The 17443-nt window shown below is 39.6% G+C and overlaps 2 protein-coding genes across 3 annotated transcripts in view; one reads left to right on the forward strand and one right to left on the reverse strand.

The window, feature by feature from the left end:
* SND1 (staphylococcal nuclease and tudor domain containing 1) overlaps positions 1–17443 on the forward strand; it is a 479575-nt gene that overhangs the window by 330781 nt on the left and 131351 nt on the right. The gene's annotated exons all lie outside the window — the stretch shown is intronic.
* On the reverse strand, positions 11022–16929 carry LRRC4 (leucine rich repeat containing 4). The gene has a single exon (XM_075208520.1). It carries the CDS (start codon positions 14838–14840, stop codon positions 12915–12917), a length of 1926 nt encoding a protein of 641 aa, XP_075064621.1. The 5' UTR covers positions 14841–16929; the 3' UTR covers positions 11022–12914.

A 17443-nucleotide genomic window follows, 5' to 3' on the forward strand; every position in this document is an offset into this window, starting at 1 on the left:
TAGTACTTTGTATAATGTTGTCTTATTGTGGATCTTGTTTTGTTTGTTTTTTTTTTTTTTTTTATTAAGGAGCTTGGCAAAGACTAAAATTTTATCAATTGCTCATTTTTCACTTCTGGATGAATACGTAGATGCAACTTAAATGCATGTTACATTGTGTTCAGGACTTGTTCACACCTCTTTGCTGTTAATGTGCTTTTCAGATACTAGTTATCTTCTGAAAAATGCATTAAAAATAGGTTGAGTGGTTTCTTATGGGCTTGTTTCACCATTACGTCTTAACATTTTAACACCGCATTCAAAAGTTTACAACACAGCCCACCCTGTTTGTTGTATGTTATTGACCACTACCATTATAATTGTATTGGTAAAAGCTCATGGCATGAAAAGCACAGGAAAAACATGTTAAAATGTATCTAGAACATATTTTCATGACTTTTAACCTTTGCCGAGCACAATTGTTTAAAGCGTTAGTTTGTTAAATGGAGTTGTATTTTTTTACATTTGGTTTGTTTTTTTCATTTTCCTTATAAATCTTACTTTGCTATTATCTTCTGATGCCATCTTAAGTAAGCGTTTTCCAGCATGTCACTACTGGAATTGGTAATTGCCAAGAACAATTGGACAACCTTTCTTTCAGGTTTTCTATTGGCCAAAGGGGGGGCTTTTAATTTGGTATAAATGTGTACTTTTGATCTTTATAGACCTGTGCTAATCAAGACTTTCATGTAAATGTTAACATAAACCATGGGCAATTATACACAGTTTCACAGTCCTGTACCTTATAAAATACAATTACACAGTGCTTTTATGTTCTTATTAGAAGACAAGCAGACACTTGGTAACAGGTAGCTGCAATTATCCAAAATTGCCTGCACACTAGATCCAAAAAAGGTTTAAGGGGACAGATTCTATAATACTGTACACAATATGCATGACTATACATGTCTAGAGATATCTCACTGTAAAGTACCGTGGCTACTTCATGAGTTCATTACAAATACTACTGTAAAAGCTAGTTTTCCTACTTTCCACATTACCTATGTTACTACTTCTCAGCATGCAGAAATTGCTGAAGGTCTTGACCATGAATGATTGCCAGTAAGTTCCCCTGTCACTAACGCTCTTGCCAGCATCTTACTATCCTGGCTTTGACGTGCAATCTTCCATAATGAGGCTTTGAGCCCATCACTGTAAATGGCCATGTTATTAAAGGCCGCACTCAGCATGTTATCTGTACCAGCATTCATTTTCAACGCCCTCCTCTCTGCACATCTCCTCATACTACTAATAATTTATTTCTATGCAGTGCAATGTATGGTATTGATTTGTATGAAATACATCTGCTCATGATATGATTTGCAATAACTATCAAGGGGACCCCTCTGCATATCTAAACTTTCTACACCTGTTTCACTGTTTGCCAAATGGATATATAATCTCCCAAATGCATGTCTATATATCTAGTAAGAGCCCAGGATGTAACTGGCTGTGGATGACACCCCAGGATTGGATAGTCATGTGATCAGCTCACAACTTGCACTTAGACCCCCTGCTACTGCCAGTCATGATAAATATTTTGATGTAGTTGAGGTGTTTCCGTTGCCGCTTATTGCAGCGTTTCTATCTGTTAATGGTGATTTTAAAATTTCTGCCTACTGTTATGTAAAGATAAAGGTTAGCACAGTACCTTTTGAACAGTTTTAAAACTAATTTGGTGTTTGGAGTCTTTGTACTTGAGACTGCTAACTAGTAACGTCTGCTAGTTTAACAATAGTTTTAACATTTGTATGCAAGATCTATAAAGGCAGAATACTAGCAGTATTGAGTAACGTGGATTATAGAACAGTAGATAACATATTTTGCAGTGATGGAATACATGAAAATGAACTTATACTGCAGTACATACTGCAGGTGTAGGAGGAAGTCTCTGCTTCCTCCCACACCTGCATAGGTTTTTGTAAATGAGTTATACTACACTTTTTTCCTGCAAATGCCTATATAGTGTGTAAATATACTGCAGCTGCCAACTTCAGAAATAATCAGCTACATTTGTTGAATGTTGTGATTCATTCAAGCCAACACTAATACCTAAAGTTGGGAACGGCTTTGGGTGCAGGATGGGGAATGATGGCGAAGACCTATGAGAAGCCACAGTGTCCATAATTGTGGGTTCTTATTTGTCGTCCTGCTCGCGCCTCCTTCCAAAAATGTGTCTCGGCCCTTTTCCATCCAGAACAGATGGGAAACATTTGCGCAAAACTCCACCCCCCAAGCTCCAAGGAGTGAGCGGAGCTTTAACGCCTCTGTCTCCCTAGGTGCTAGTGCAGCTTTATTCACTTTGGGACTGTTCTATACTATTATAGCATTACATCATTGTGCTCAATATTTCAATTTGTGCTCAATTGTTTAAAATTAAATGTCACAGCATTTTACAGGAGCTGTTTTCTAATTGTCTTCCACTGCTCTAAATGCAAAACTATTGTTTTTCTTTTGTATTTTAAAATTCAACCTAAAATGTAAAGATGAGGATGGTTTATGGCACTAAGGTGCTTTTATTTACCCACATAATATAGCTCTAAAAAATGTAATTGCCTGCAAATACTGTGAATACTGCAGTCTATAAATATGGCAGCATTCATATACTTGGATGAACTTCCCAACTGTTATGCCATTGTTTCCTAAGTCACAAGACTCAAAATGGCCTGTAATTGCCTATTACAGCCAATTCCGGGAATGTCTCCCATGGAACAAACAATTGTATGCATTAAATCATGGGGGTTTTTTTTGGTTCTGCAGGTACTCCCTTTAAGGGCTCTGAGTTGTGTAACTATGGACCAGTCAGTTTAGCCCTTACCATATCATGGTAGATTTTTTTGGGGGTGGATTTTTTTTTGCCTTGTGGAGGATTATACCATGTATATGTACTCCTTGCTATGCAGACAGGACCAATGAAGGATTCCTAGGTGGCCAATCTATTGCATGAGCAAGCTGGCTGGACCAGCAATGCTATAATATTTTTTTGACAAAGGAAGTTGTGGAGATATTTATGCTGGAATGAAAAGAGCCTGGGGCTGCTAAGAATGTCAGAGGCCACGTAGTCTCACATTTGAATGTTGGGAGTATATAGCATGTGGCAGTCCTTAAACGCTCCATACCCAATAGGTGACCGCTTTGGATTCGCGTTGATGTGTTTTTTTTGTTTTTTTTAATACAAACTCACGTGGGTGCAAGTGTCCAGTATTATTATTTTACATTGGTAACCAGTAAACCTTATTTCTACACCCCATTCACAACTTGCTTTTTATCCTACATACCACACCTCCATCTTTGTGAGTGGAAACCAATGTCACTTGTTGGAAAGCCAAGTACATTGCTAGTGCTGTGGTGAGTGTTTTTCCTAGATGTGGAGTCTCACTGAAGCAACGCAGAAAGGGGTACAGGGGTGGGAATGATTTGTTTAAGCTTAATGCAAAATTTGTGATCCTTTTAAGATGATGTACTGCCTATACATTGTTATTTGTAACTCTTCTTGGAAGTCACATCTACTTTCACATCTGTTGCTCAATGAACTTGTGGACATAGTTATTTTCAGCTATATACTAGGCTACAGTGTTTTTCATCTATTTACTATAAGTACTGTAATATCTGTCCAGACAACATGTAGATAAATGCTTTGTATAGTTTTTTTTTTCTTATTAACATAAGTTTAATCTAGTATAATTTGAGCTCAACTAAAGCTAGCCGCAATCCGATCATTCCTTCCGCTGGGCTTTATAGAATTCAAGAAACAACCTGTGAGGTTGACTATCCATCCAATATGTCGAAATGTAGATGGGCAAATCAATCGCATTAGGTGGAAAAACTATCATGGATAAGGTTCTGGTTGATGCTGATTGAAATGTGTATTGTAATCATACAAGCCAACAACTCTCCTACATAGAGCCAAAAGATTTTTGCAATAAGTGCTCAGTTGGGTCAAAATTTTTATGTGTGAAGCAATCATTTAGTGTTTGACTTAAGGTCTGATTAAAAATGATCAGATTAAAACGGCTAGTCTGGAACATGAGCCTCTCAACTATGTATTGATATGATTGAGAAATGCAGTCCGTCATTTAAAAACTATTGAGGTGTTTTGGCCAATGTTAGTGAAAAATGTTATCTCATCCTTTTCACTGTAAATAGTGCTGATACATATGGTCACCTCTAGACATTCACTACATGAAATTCTGGCATGGTGTCATTTGTTTAAATACCTATGCAATCTTTCTCCGAGTTCAGATCAGGTGTTAGTTCTACTCTATATACTTCCTAAGTTCTGGAGAACTGAGCTCCAGCAAAAACGACAGAGGCTACAGAACAGTGATCATCACTTCTAACAAATGTTCTATTAGCACCTATATGAGTTACATAGAAATGTGAAGTGTTTCAGTTTAATATTCTCCCCATCTCACTAACACAATCCTTTATAAGAAATGTTATTTGTCTAAGTAAAGTAATTTAGGGGGAACAAGCATAACCACAGTCACTCCAGTCACTGGGTAATCAATGACTCTGATAACTCAACCAGTAGACATGAAATCTATGAACCAATTCCGACTTTAAAACCAGAACTGTGCAACACTGTTTGACATTCTATATATCCCCACCACCAGAAACACCAGTCTGCAAACTGAAAGAGTGGTTCACACAGATATGTGCAATTGAAACTTGAAGGTTACATAAAATGAATAACTTTCTGCATAAATAAAAGTGGCTCAAGTGATTCAGTGCTAGAAGCTTAAGAATGAAGTAATCATGCCCAGTTCTTATCATTTGTCGAGCCATACATTGGCAATTACTGCACTTGATATCCGGTATCCTACTTGCTTAAATGTTAGAGCCGTAACTTAGAATTCTAGCGCCTGGGGCGAAAAAAACAAATGCCGCCCCTCTAGTCCTCAATTTTAACTAAATGGACCTAAAATATTCTTAAATTGCGGCCACCTTCAGCGTTGCGCTCTGGGCGGTCGCCCGTGTCGCACAGCCCTAGTTACGGCCCTGTTAAATGTGATATATATATATCACCGCACAGTTATTTGATCATGGGTGTAATTTGAATCATCTTCAACTTGGCACTGTTTAGACAATTGAGAGTTAATATAGAATGCTGTAAAAAACCAAAGACTACATCAAAGTGGGATACAGAGAAACAAGTCCCCAGCCTCCATATGCATCACTTACAAACCTTTCCAACGCAGCTCTTATGTATTATTTAAGCTGTTCTTGTCACTGAGCTCTAAAGCATTAACACTTTGAATGCTTTGTAAGTGAGAGCTCACTATCACAATACTGAAATAGGGTTACACTGTTCTAGAAAATAAAATGTTTATTATACTTGTATGACGGGAACTATACACTAAATGTTCTGCAACCAGTTTGGTTCCAGCTCCCTAAAATCCTAGTTATTCTTAAGTGGGAACAAACTCCTTGAGGCACATGATTGTAAATTCAGGTAAAAGACACTTTGTAGCCAATAAATGCAGCCATGCCGCCACCAAATTATGGATTAATACAATTCCTTTTTCAAAAGTTATGCATTTACAAATGTAAAGTGCTTGCAAGTCTTAGTATTGTATTGTTGTGTTCCATATAGAAACTAAATTAATTTACTTATTGCAAATGTTTCCACCAATAACATTGATGGTTAGTTAAGTTAACTTATAGTTTCGTAGGAAGCTTTATTTAAATTAAAAATTGCAGCATACTTCTTGAATGTAACACAGCTACTCTCCTGTCATGGTGTGTGGCGTTAAGGCATTTCAAGGTCACCAGAAAAAGAATTAGGGCAGCTATCAATCATGCTAATAAATGCATGCATGGGAAGTAAATGTGTGAAACTATATATGTTTGTGTGTTTTTACTATTGCAGAGCTTCATTCTAGCATGAAGGCCAAACGTATTGGAATATGTGAGGGAGAGAGGCGTGTAATCGTCTATCACATGCCCCTTTCCCACAAAACTGTACACACCCATTTTCAATCTCCTGCAGCCTGATTGCTGTTATAGTATCAATGTTCACACTAGGAGGGAGGAGATGATAAATCGAAAGCAGGATTTTCGCTAAATGCCATTTGTGTACTTTTCCCTTAATTTGATGAGATGTGTAAAACAAAACAATTCAACTGCACCTGAAATGCAAAAAAACACTTGAGAATATTGTAACTGAAGCATCTGCCAAACTTCCAGCTGCTCTGCTAACAATGTTCTATGCCACTCATACACAGTGACTAAAAAGCATCACATTTTAGCAGAATATATTACATATTGTGTTGGACTGGGGGTTTAAAGGGCAAAGTTTAAATTATTATAAATGTTTTTTTTATGTAAGATGTATTTTTTTTCAATGAATACATGCTCACTTATCACACATAATTGTCAGATGTTTGAGATCAAAGGGAAATGGAATAAGTATTTCCTTATTTTATCTAAACATGCCAGTCAGGCCCACAGAGCCCTGGACAACCAGGACAATATGGCAACGTGTATACAGTCTGCCTGTGTTATCTGTATTTAATAGCTGCAAGCCACCATTATCAGAATGGCATGATCTTGTATACAAATGTTTGCGCCAAGAAATGAATGCAAGGGCACAGAATAATAGCATACCACTGTAAAGCCTAAAAACCTAGTTACATGATCAATTACAGATGGGAATAAGGTCATGACATGTTGACATATTACTGAAGGAATAATTCAGCCGCACTCTAAGTGCCGCGTTTAGGACTAGAGTTGATATCTTCAATTTGAGATCACAACAGAAAACTCCTACTTTAGGGAGAGATTTGGGGCTGGAGCAGGACTAACATTTAGCAAATTGTTTTTAAACTTGAAACAAAAGTTGAAAGAAATAAATAAATATATACTACCTTGAAATAAATTACTTTATATCATTAACACATTTTAGATGGAAAAATGGATACTCAAAAACAGCAGTACAGGGGCTCATTTATAATGCTATTAACAGCAATGCAATAGGTAGCCATTTGTTTCCAGTATCGCCATATCCACTTCCCCTGTTGCTAGTGCTGTAGTTGCGTTCATTGTTTGTGTGTCTTTACAAATCGTGTAAGCCTAAAGCATACTTACCTACTTTCTTCAGCTCCCTTCCGGGAGCCAGCCAGTGGAGGGGGGCGTGAAGGGGCGGGGTGGCCGAAATCGCGTCATTTCGGTCCCGCCCCCTGTGACGTCATGACGCAAATTGCGTCATTTGACAGCGGGGGCGGGGCCAAACGCCGCGATTCACCGGGAATCGCGGCGTTTGGGATCTAATTCTGCCCACTTCACTAGGAAGTGGGGCACTTCCTAGTGAAGTGGGCAGAATTCGGGAGATTGCCACACTCGCCCGGGAGTCCGGGAGACTCTCACAAAATGCGGGAGTCTCCCGGACATTCCGGGAGAGTTGGCAAGTATGGCCTAAAGTGTACCCCAGCGAAGCTCATAAATTTTACTAACGATGGAACATGTTTAACATGTTTTAAATGCTTTTTTCCTAGTATTAAAAAAACAAAAAAAAAAAAACCCCAATGTAATGCCAAGAGGATACCTGGTCTAACAAGCCAAGCAATATCCATCTTTTGACATCCAGTTGTGCCATTGATCATTGCTGTGTGTTGGAAGGTTTCTGTGCTACATGTAAGAGTAGCTCATCTACTGAAAAGGGGAGATTAGCAGGCAATGGATGCAAAATACAATGAATACCACATGGGTACTGCCTCAATGAAACTCTTTTCACTGATTGTGAAGAACTTTTGATACTATTTCTGTATACCCTCAGATAATACAGATTTCATAGACTTTTTCATAGGCTTTTCTGCAACATCCACATTCAGGGCGGGCTGGGCAGGGGGCATTTGCCCCCGGGCCGCTCAGTCTAACCGCTGTTTGGACCGCAGCCCCCGTGGATACATGCGGTGCCGTCCGCATAAACTGAATGTTACCAGCGGCGCACAGGTGGCCGCATCACATGACACGCGATGCGGCTGCATCATCAATGAGGCGGCAGCATCGAGTGTCATGTGATGTGGCCGCCTGTGCGCCCCCCAGGCTGAAATTTGCCAGCCTGGGCATATACTGTAGGTAACTTTTAATGGCAACAATATAAATCTAGGGAATCAATCTGAGTGGTTTTTATTTTATTATTTAATATAATTTACTCCCATTTTTTTTTTTTTATTTTTTTTTTTACAGGCCAACAAATGTTGGTAGTACATTTATCTGTTGTCTTCGTACTTAAAACTCTAAAAGTAAATATATCTGTTGAATTTTCTTGAATTATACATATGTTTATAATCAAGCTTACTTAGTTCCCGTAATGTAACTAAATGTACATATCTTAAGAGATGTTATTTTCTGTTACACGTAGATCATATTTGAACACATTTCTTTAACTTTTGTGTAATTGATTTAAGAATAGTCTTCCACTTTCTCACCCCAACAATATAGATGTTAATGTACAAAAAAAAAAATATGACGTTTAGGACCTTTTTATTTTCAGTATTAATATATTCCACTTTGTGTTGAAAGTGTGCTGCATTTTTTGCTACTTTAACCTTGAATAAGCAAATGTCAAGTACTAAGAGAATTACTGGGTGATGCTATTGTATTCTAAATGGGGTGTTTCTGTCTGGCTGTGTAGAGGCAATGTTACCACATGATGATTTCTGATTTTGTCATTCAAGGTAATAGAAGTTAAAGCAAATACATGTGAAAATTAAAAATCAAACTAACTACAGCTGTTCTGTTTCTTCTGCATCCACCTGTTTATATACCAGCGTGGAGTCATTTTCTAGGCAGGTATAAATATTCAGGAATAATTGAGTGTCGGTGAGCAGCCCATATACTGGCAGGAGCATGCTCAGTGTGCACCTAGGAAACAACCTGTGACGTCAGCAGGCAGCTTTCAGTATATTGACTTGGAATGGTCAGATGAGCTTATTGTGGCAGGAACTTTAGCCTACACCAGCAGCTAATTGGGATAAGGCCTTTATGTTTTTAATGACGCATCATTTTATAGGATATTTTTCTTATCAATGGTATAGTGTAATAACCGTACTTTGCAATTAGGCTTTTACAAAGACTGTACTAATTAGGTTTCATTTAAAAACAAAAACTGTATGACTGGTACACTTTTAGCCAGTGATGAGCAACTCTAGCTTTCAAAGGGGCCACACAGAGGAAGGAGGGAGTGCACAGTGCTCCAGAATGTGACTTCCCTGCATTGTGCAGGGACGGTCACATGACGTGGAAGTCCACTGCCCGTTCTGCTAAGATGGGGGGCCACAGGTGAAGGTTTTGCAGGCCTTCTTTAAGCTATCTCCGCAAATATCTTTCATTTAATTGGTCCCGAACATCTACAAACAACTTACTTTATATGTTTTAGAGGCTATTGTATTGTAGGCTTAACAAATATATATGACTGCTGCCAATCCTTTCACTAGGAACCAATGACATCACTGGGGTTCCCGCTCTAAAATAGACCATATAGTGTGTGCAGTTTATTAGGTTTAGAGAGGGTTCGCAATGCAGGCCAAAATCATGCTGCCAGCCCCAAATACATGATTCAAGTATGTATATACCTGATGACATCCTGCACCTGAAAGATGCTGCATTGATAAACACTGTACTGTGTTGGAATTGTTATAGAATTATTTATTTATTTTTTTGCTATTCCCTACGCCTGCAGAAAGTTAGTTACTTCAATAAGAGTGCCTAACTACAAAACTAATTTAGCTGTAGATTGTTTTGAATATTGAGGAAAAACACTTTGCATATATGTTGTAAGATAAAAAGCAAAAATGTAATGTGTAATTATTTATATGAAATACTTAAACTCTGATGGGAGCCATGCAACTGCTTACTTACACTGTTACTTAAAAGTAAAGTTTATATACAGTTTGGAAGACTTGGGTTTTGTTGTATAACTGGGGGTCTGACAACCCAGGATCTGTTTCTGTGGTTATCTGATTGCCCATTATTTAAAGCATTCTATTGGGAGCCACCTCTTATTAGGTCTTAAAACTTGAAGTACTAGCTATAAAATAGTTGTGTACCACTACTCCTGTACATTCAGATTGTGCATTTGTAGTATTTCCCACTAATTAAGTATTATTGTCTGCATTGTCTGATAGCCCAACTCACTTCTTAACATGGTGAGATATAGTCAAGTCTTTCCACTATCAAATTCTGGATTTCCTGGTCTCAAACTCAAAATTACAGGTAAAATTCCTTATCAAAATATCGGTAAAATACAGGTGTATAAATTCATATAAGCTTAGAAAATGAACTTTCCTTTGTTATTTATTTTTGTTCTTTCAGTCTACAATTAAGCTAGTGTCACAAATGGTGCATGCACTGTTAATCTTGTGGCTCAAGAAGTACCACAAGACGAATTTTGTGGCTGATGTCATGACTAAATCTCGCTGAAGGCCACTTACCCATTTTTTTATTTATTTTTTATTACAATTAAACTAAAAGCAATACAATACGTTTTCTATAATTACTGGTGTTTCCTGTAAAATGTGATAATTAGGGTCACATTGGGGGTTGAAAAACACTATACAATACAGCACTTCTCACCCTTCATGTATTTTAAGGTAACCACAAAGGTTAACTTGTAACTTGTTATGGTAGCAAGGTTTTTTTTATGTTTTTTAACAAGCGTGCAACATGAGCTATGGTTTTTCTTTCTTTGAAATGAATAAAATATTTTAGGGGCGAAGACCTAACTCTTTATACTCTGCTGTAAAGTGTTATAGACTAGTATGTCAGTGCAATTCTATACGTCACAATACACCACTATAAAATAACAGTTCATATGCATGTTGTCAGACAGATGGTAATCTAGTGCATTGGTCCCTTCAGAGACCCTATCACACAATCCACAAGCATACCACTTATTGTAAATTTGTGAACAGATTCACGATGAACTGACTTTAATGCAGGAAAGTGAAATGCAAAAAGATGGGCAGACTACAAACCAGTGACATTTGCTGGAAGGTGACATCATTTAATCATAAGACTGAGATATTTGGTAGAACTCCAGTTGACCCTTTTTTTTTTTTGCAAACATAAGTTTCAGGAAGGAGCAGAATGAAAATATTTCTTTACGGTTTACTCATCAGTTTGTACTGCAGTTTAAGACCATATAGGCAGCTAAATGTCTACACCTATAGCCAAACCTCTGCAAAATACAGCTATATGTTAAACTCTGAATGGCTGATGTATGTTTTGTAGCTCAGAGATCAACGAAAGAACTTAAACTCTGTATTCTGTACTGCTGTATTATATTGTCCACACTACCAGGGTAATAGCTTATACAACAATCATGGTGCCTCATTCCAGTGTTACAGTGAAGTAAAACATTTCTCTCCATAGCGCGTCAAATAGAGATGGTTTTTATTTAATGCAGAAAAACAGCAAAGGAAGAGAAGTCTTTTCTACTCCATTTCCGGTTGCTAGGTTTTTTTATCTGCAATATTGAAGATCTCCGTATTACCTTTTATCACAAGCAGGGGCCTGCAGCACACACAGATGCACAGTGATTTACAGTCCTCTCATGATGGGAAAGGGAAAACAACAATGTATTACTTTCAAAATTCACACTGATCGTTCCCTAGCCACCATCTTCTACCACAGACAACTAATCATCAGAAAAAATATTAACTCTTGCTTTTTGTTCTTATCACAAGAATTACACGGTTTTCTGTCAGACACCTGTTTCGGTACTTGTTAGCTCAGCTCTTCTGTGACATTGTTGTTCTACCGCAACAAAAGCCAAATCAGCAGAGACCAGTTGCTAATAGGCGTATAATATGCTTCTAACCTTGCAACAACAGACCCCGACGAGTTAAACTAGAACAGTGTTTCTTAGCCTTTTCTGTTCGGAAAGGGAAATGTTACACTAAAGTGCACTGCAGACCTTTTCAGCTACAAAAGGATTACACACAAAATGGTTAATTCAATTTGAAGCCCGACCAACCTAGCTCTTTGTGCCTTCACCACAAATTGTTGTCTCATCCACATACATCAGTAGCCTGGCAAAGGGTTAATTAGATCTGCAGGAGTTTGGTGCAGAGTGGAAAGATGCGCCAGCTCTTTAGCATCCTGCATCGTGCCTTTGCCATACAAGTATATATCAAAGCATAACAGACTCTCCCACTCTCATTTTCCCCCATAAGCCTCTTTTGAAGTGGTGACTTAAGAATTGGAGGTAAATGTAAAGTAGACACCCCAAGCCACAGAAGAGGAAAGTGGTGTGCCCTCATGCCATCTATGAAAAATAATTCTATTGGAATTATATATCAAAATAATTGGTATAACAAATTATTTCCCTCCAAGTCTTCAAAAAAGATCCTTTTATTGCAGTTAATTTTTTTTTTAACATTTGGCACAGTACAAATTTGTGGTGCTTTTTTTTTCTTTTCTTTTTTTTCATTTTTTTTTTTCTTAAATAAGATAAACCTGTAAAGATTGATCTGGGACCTCTTAACAAAAGAATTTTCCTTAGAAACGGGGTGTTGCGCCTGTATCAGGGCACCTTTTCTGTTTTGTTTTGTTTTTTTGAAAAACAGCAGATTGCACTCAAGGACTTTCTTATCGTTTCTGATTAAAACAGGGCTAAGCCTTGCATTTTAGTCATTATGGCACATTAACAGCATATCTTTTTTTTTTTTTTTTTCCTCTCTATCCATAATATCTCCTCTTAAATAGAACTTACAAGTTAGAAAATAGTTTTAAATTTTAATATAATCTGTTTCTGTCATCAGCCCATAGATTTAATATATAAGCATTTACAAGAAAACAAAAGTGTCTCTCTTTCTGTACAAAAGTTGCTGTCTTTTTGTGCATTCTATTGCATTTTAATTTGAAAAAAGTCATATTTGAGTTTCCTGTACCTTCTCTTTTGTGTGGGTCTGAATTATATAAGGTTCAGAGATGGTTGTAATTGTGGAGTGTAGAGAATTACCGATACTGTTAGCCGTCCAATGGGCCCCATGGTGTGCTGGCTTGTAGGTGTTGTAGTTCATATGGTCGTGAATGGTTGGCAAAACTACTGCCCCCTCACCTGATACTCCTGTGGGACTCCCACTTGGGATGTCCTCATCCACTTGGATTATCTCGACAGTCCGCGCAGCTGCCACAGTGCTCCTCTGTTGATGCCGCTTTCGTAGTTTGTAAAACACTATTAACATAGCGGCTGCTAACAATGTGACTGCCACAAAGCAGCCAATGATTATCTTGGTGGTCTTCATTACCTCATCCAGGCTAGTCTGCATTTTATCTCCAGCGTCCGAAGTTGGAATTGCCACCTGTTTGGGCATTTTGGTGGTCTGGACGAGCACGGTGGTGGTAGTGGTGTGTGCTGGCTGGTACCCTGTGGAAGTGGTTGGCACCGGCTTGATTATCATTGAGATGTCTTCAGGAGCCATATCCGTTGTCTCCACAGTAACGGTAGTGAAGAAGCTGTAGTTGGAAGTGTTGAGTTCTGCCGTACTGACATTCAGATAGGCCGAAGCATTAGAATTTCCCGCAACATTAGTTACCATGCATGTATAGACCCCAGTGTCAGTAAGCAATACATGAGAGAAATTTAACGTCCCATCGTTGAGTATGGTGATTCGTGGATGATTGGAAGCGTGGCTCAGCACAGTGCCATTAGGTAGTAGCCACCTAACAGATGACATGGCTGAAGTTCTACACTTGAGTTCTGCCACTCTTCCCTCTGAGATGTTTAAATCCCTAGGGGCATCCATAATAAAAGGAGCTGAGCACTGGAACGATGAATGGTCCACCTCAACCACGTATTTCCCCTTCATGTGCGGCGGGGAATGACAGCGACCACAGCACGTGGAATTTGTTGGAATATACTCTCGCAGCCATGAGGAGAGCCAAAGAACATCACAGTCGCAGTCCCATGGGTTGTGGTGCAAGTGCAATTCCACCAAGTACCTCAAGTGGGCAAAAAGTTCATGTGGAAGGGAGGATAAGTTGTTATGGGCTAAGTTCAATTCTACCAAGGATGTCAGGGCATCAAAAGCATTGCGTTCTATGGTGTTGATTTGTGAGTTCATAATCCATAGTTTTTTTAGTGCTCTCAACTCATGGAACGATCCTGGTTTGATTTCTGGAAAATTGTTCCCAGAGATCTCTAGTTCCTCTAGCCCTATCAAGGGTGTGAGGTTTGGCATGTCTCTGATATTACACATTCCAAGGTTAAGGTACTTCAGATTGTACAATCCCTCAAAAGCCCCCTCAGAAATATATTCCAACTTTTTCAGCTCTCCTAGGTCCAGGCGCATAAGAGACGGGACCCTATTAAAAGCATAGGATGGGATGCTCTCTATGGGGTTATTCCTGAGCCACAATTCTCTCAGTTTAGAAAGATACTCAAAAGCCCCGCTGGGGATTACAGTCAACCTGTTGTCAAACAACTCCAAGGTGTTGAGGCTGGCCAAACCATTAAAAGCCCCGACCTCTATTTGACGGATAATGTTTCTACCAAGTTGGAGCACTTCCAAATGGTGGAGATGCCGGAAAGTGTCAGCTTGGATCATATGGATATTGTTCTCCATGAGATTGAGGTACCTTGTGTTAGATGGGATACCTTGGGGTACTTCAGTGAGGCCACGGCGCGTACAGACAACTTTGCTAAACTGGTTACTGCAGGAACAAACAGAAGGGCAGTTTTGTTGCCCTGAAAATGCTGCACAGGGGATCCACACTTGCACCATGAGGTAGATTACAGAAAACAGGACGGCCTTCCAGGTATGGTGCACAGTTACCAGCCACAAGAAATTCATGATGTGGCACGTTCATAATTCACCATCGTCTGGGATTTGACATGGAAACGAGAACTTGGCCCTACCCAGGCTTCAGGAGGCTGCAAATTCCCTTTTCCATCTACACACTGGTGGGAGTGGTGGTCAGCAGGTGAGTGCCAGATAATTAAGCAATTAGCTTTTATTTTACTTTGCTAGAAAAAACAAATTATAATAAATTGAACAGGTAAATAAAGCAAACAGTTTGTACTTGTACCTAGTGAACAAAGAATATTTCCAATTCCTCAGTGACAGTGTCTCCTTCCAGGGCAACATAGAGCTGGGTTCAGTCCTTCCATAGATTCCTTAATTATTGGAAAGAATTGCAGGAGGTGAAAAGGGTGTCATGAAAGTGTTGAAAGACAAAATGGCTCCTTTATTATATCCCAAAGCAAAAGAGAAAAAACAACATTAAGAAAAATGTAACAAGGGAGTGAGGCCCACTTGGCTATGCAGGTGCATCATTCTGCTGCTCCCCCGGGACTGGTGCCTTTTGCAGTTGAGCTATTCGTCCTTGGATTCCACTGCTGTCTCTGGCAGAAGACTGAAGATTATCCATTTCTGAGAGAAACTGGAATACAGATTTCAATAAAAAAAAAACGTGAAGAAGGGGTACACGATCCCAAATTTTTTGAGCCCTTTTAATTCCCCTTGAAGGGCGCTCTCAGCTTCTTAGTCTTCTAATTTTTCATGGGTATTCCTGCGATACACGGACTGTCTGCAGGATTCTGATTTGTACAAAGAGAAAGGCAGCACATTGCAGGCATTGACTGTTTTTTTTTTTTTTTTTTTTTTCTCTCTCCTTGCTGGATTTTTTTTTTTTTTTTAACTAGCTTTGCTTTCCAAGCTGTGGACGCAGCAGCTGCAGCCTGCCTCTTGCACACTTAGCAATAATCCGTCAATATCTCAAAGGAGGAGAACAAGTAAAGGGGGGCAGCTGTGTGGAAAGGATGGCTGGTTGAAAGTATGCTGGAGAGGAAACCACACACAAACGTACACACCTCAGTGCTGAGCCCTTGATTTGAGAGTGGTTTGCAGAAGGGACAGGTTTCACAGCCTTTCTTCTCCTGCCTCGTGGAAATCCCACTGTAGCTCCTTTTGTTGTGAGGTAGTGAGTTGAGGGGTTCTCCTCGTTTTGCCTTTAATTTCTTGTCCAGTGGTTTTAGCAGCAGGAGAGCAGGCAGCAGCAACGGCAGGGATATCAGAGCCCCGTAACATTTTTCTCTGCTAATAGTCCTCTTCTCTCCTTGTTTGCTTGGTGTTGGAAGCAGCAGCCAACCAGCCAGGCTGCTCTCTCATCCTTTCGTCCTTCAGTCAGAACGTGGATGTACTGCTGACGCATACTGTTCTGAGCTGAACATTAGCGTGATGCAGTGCTCCTATGTATTCACACAGCTCCCCTCCCACTCCTCCTTTCCTTTCCCTCTAGGGGTTAATGCTCAAAGCTTCCAGCTAAGTTGCATTGGCTGCTTCACATTCCCTTCCCCCTTTATTTTTTCTCTCTTTATCTAGGAGAGGAGTTATTAAAGCAGAGCATGCAGTGTGAGTTTTTAGAGTCCACAGCTTGCAGAGGCTGATGCTCTTCTGGTTCTCTGTTAATGATGCCTATCAAGTGCTGTGCATTTTTTTTTTTGCCGTTGCCTCTTCTCTATGTCTCTGCGTTCCATCCTTGTGTTAGCCTGCGCTGGGATAAATGCAGAAATGAGGTTTCAGCTGCCAGGGGCAGGAAAGATGTGATTGGTTCTTCTCCCAGTGCAGCGTCATCAACGCCAATTGCTGACTTTGCTTCCCTTTGACGGCAGGGGTAATCTGCACCCCTTAGTCCAGCCTTCTACCCCTCTCTCGGCGTATTGTACTCACACCCCCAAGTTGGGAGAAACAATCAGAAGCGGCACTGATCCACAGGAGTGGTTGTGGTAATGAGGGAGGGGGAGTATTTGGAAGTAAGGAGGGAAGCATTAATGCCTGGTAAGGCTAGCACTGTCCCATTTCCTATCTACAGTCCAGAGTGATTAACCCCTGCACAACAGACTGGGGTGGTATTGAGTGGTACGCAGGATCTGCAAAATAACAGAGCAGAGGAGGCTGGCTTTCCACTCTGACCTGTTCCTCCACACACACTCATCAAACCAACCTGTGAATCACACTGGCTCATTGCTTTAGAGCAAGCCTTAAGAAGCTGCATCCTCTCATATTACTGTCTCCCCCTATGTGCGCCTGTAAGGAAATGCCTGATGTATTTCACACGCTGTCGTCAGGTGGAGGTGAAACCGTTGAAGGAAGCAAATAATCTCTTGTTCTTATTCACCTGGTTCCCGAGTTCTCTACCATGTTCTCAAACTACTCAACTTCGGACAGGTAAGTTTCTTGGTTTGTGAACTAGGTAGAAATGCACAAAATGTTAGAGCAGTCTATTGATCGGAAGTGATTATCACAGTTGCTTTGATGTCCCAGTGAAGTTTTATGTGCTTAACACATCTGCAATATTTGCAAAGATTGTGTTTGTGTTCTTGCTTTCACAGCAATGCATTGATTTTCTTCTTATATCTGACCTTTACTTTGTATCTCTGAGGATTTGTTGCAGC

This window comes from Mixophyes fleayi, chromosome 4 (assembly GCF_038048845.1).
Source record: "Mixophyes fleayi isolate aMixFle1 chromosome 4, aMixFle1.hap1, whole genome shotgun sequence".
Classification (NCBI taxonomy): Eukaryota; Metazoa; Chordata; class Amphibia; order Anura; family Limnodynastidae; genus Mixophyes; species Mixophyes fleayi.

Bases quoted from the DNA above. Each gene is read 5' to 3' on its own strand.
- LRRC4 (XM_075208520.1), bottom strand. From the start codon at position 14,840: ATGAATTTCTTGTGGCTGGTAACTGTGCACCATACCTGGAAGGCCGTC.